The sequence below is a fragment of the Eurypyga helias genome, unplaced genomic scaffold, assembly GCF_000690775.1.
Source record: "Eurypyga helias isolate BGI_N326 unplaced genomic scaffold, ASM69077v1 scaffold302, whole genome shotgun sequence".
Classification (NCBI taxonomy): Eukaryota; Metazoa; Chordata; class Aves; order Eurypygiformes; family Eurypygidae; genus Eurypyga; species Eurypyga helias.
The window spans coordinates 38,979-39,185 of record NW_010233834.1 but is presented as its reverse complement, the minus strand read 5'-3'; the positions used below and the strand labels follow the sequence as shown (position 1 = coordinate 39,185).

At 71.5% G+C, this 207-nt stretch overlaps 1 protein-coding gene across 1 annotated transcript in view; it reads left to right on the top strand.

Annotated features, from left to right (window-relative positions):
• The first annotated feature begins 41 nt into the window (after positions 1–41).
• MRPL19 (mitochondrial ribosomal protein L19) overlaps positions 42–207 on the top strand; it is a 5,148-nt gene continuing 4,982 nt past the window's right edge. Inside the window, exon 1 of the mRNA XM_010161825.1 lies at positions 42–120. Within this exon, the coding sequence (XP_010160127.1) occupies positions 42–120 (79 nt within the window). The remainder of the gene's footprint in view (positions 121–207) is intronic.

Here is a 207-nt window from a genome sequence, read left to right as displayed (position 1 = left end):
GTGTCCGGTGCCCCGACGGGCCGGAAGTCCCTGCCATCGCTATGGCAGCTGTCTGCGGGAGGCTGCTGCTGCGGAGTGGTGCCGCGGGGGCGGTGGGCTTCGCTGCCGTCCTGCCCGCTCGTGAGCACCGTCCGTTCCCCTTATCCCCTAGTGCCCTCCTCCTGCTCGCGGCCTGTCCCTGTCCCTGCATGTTCGCCCGGAGAGCGG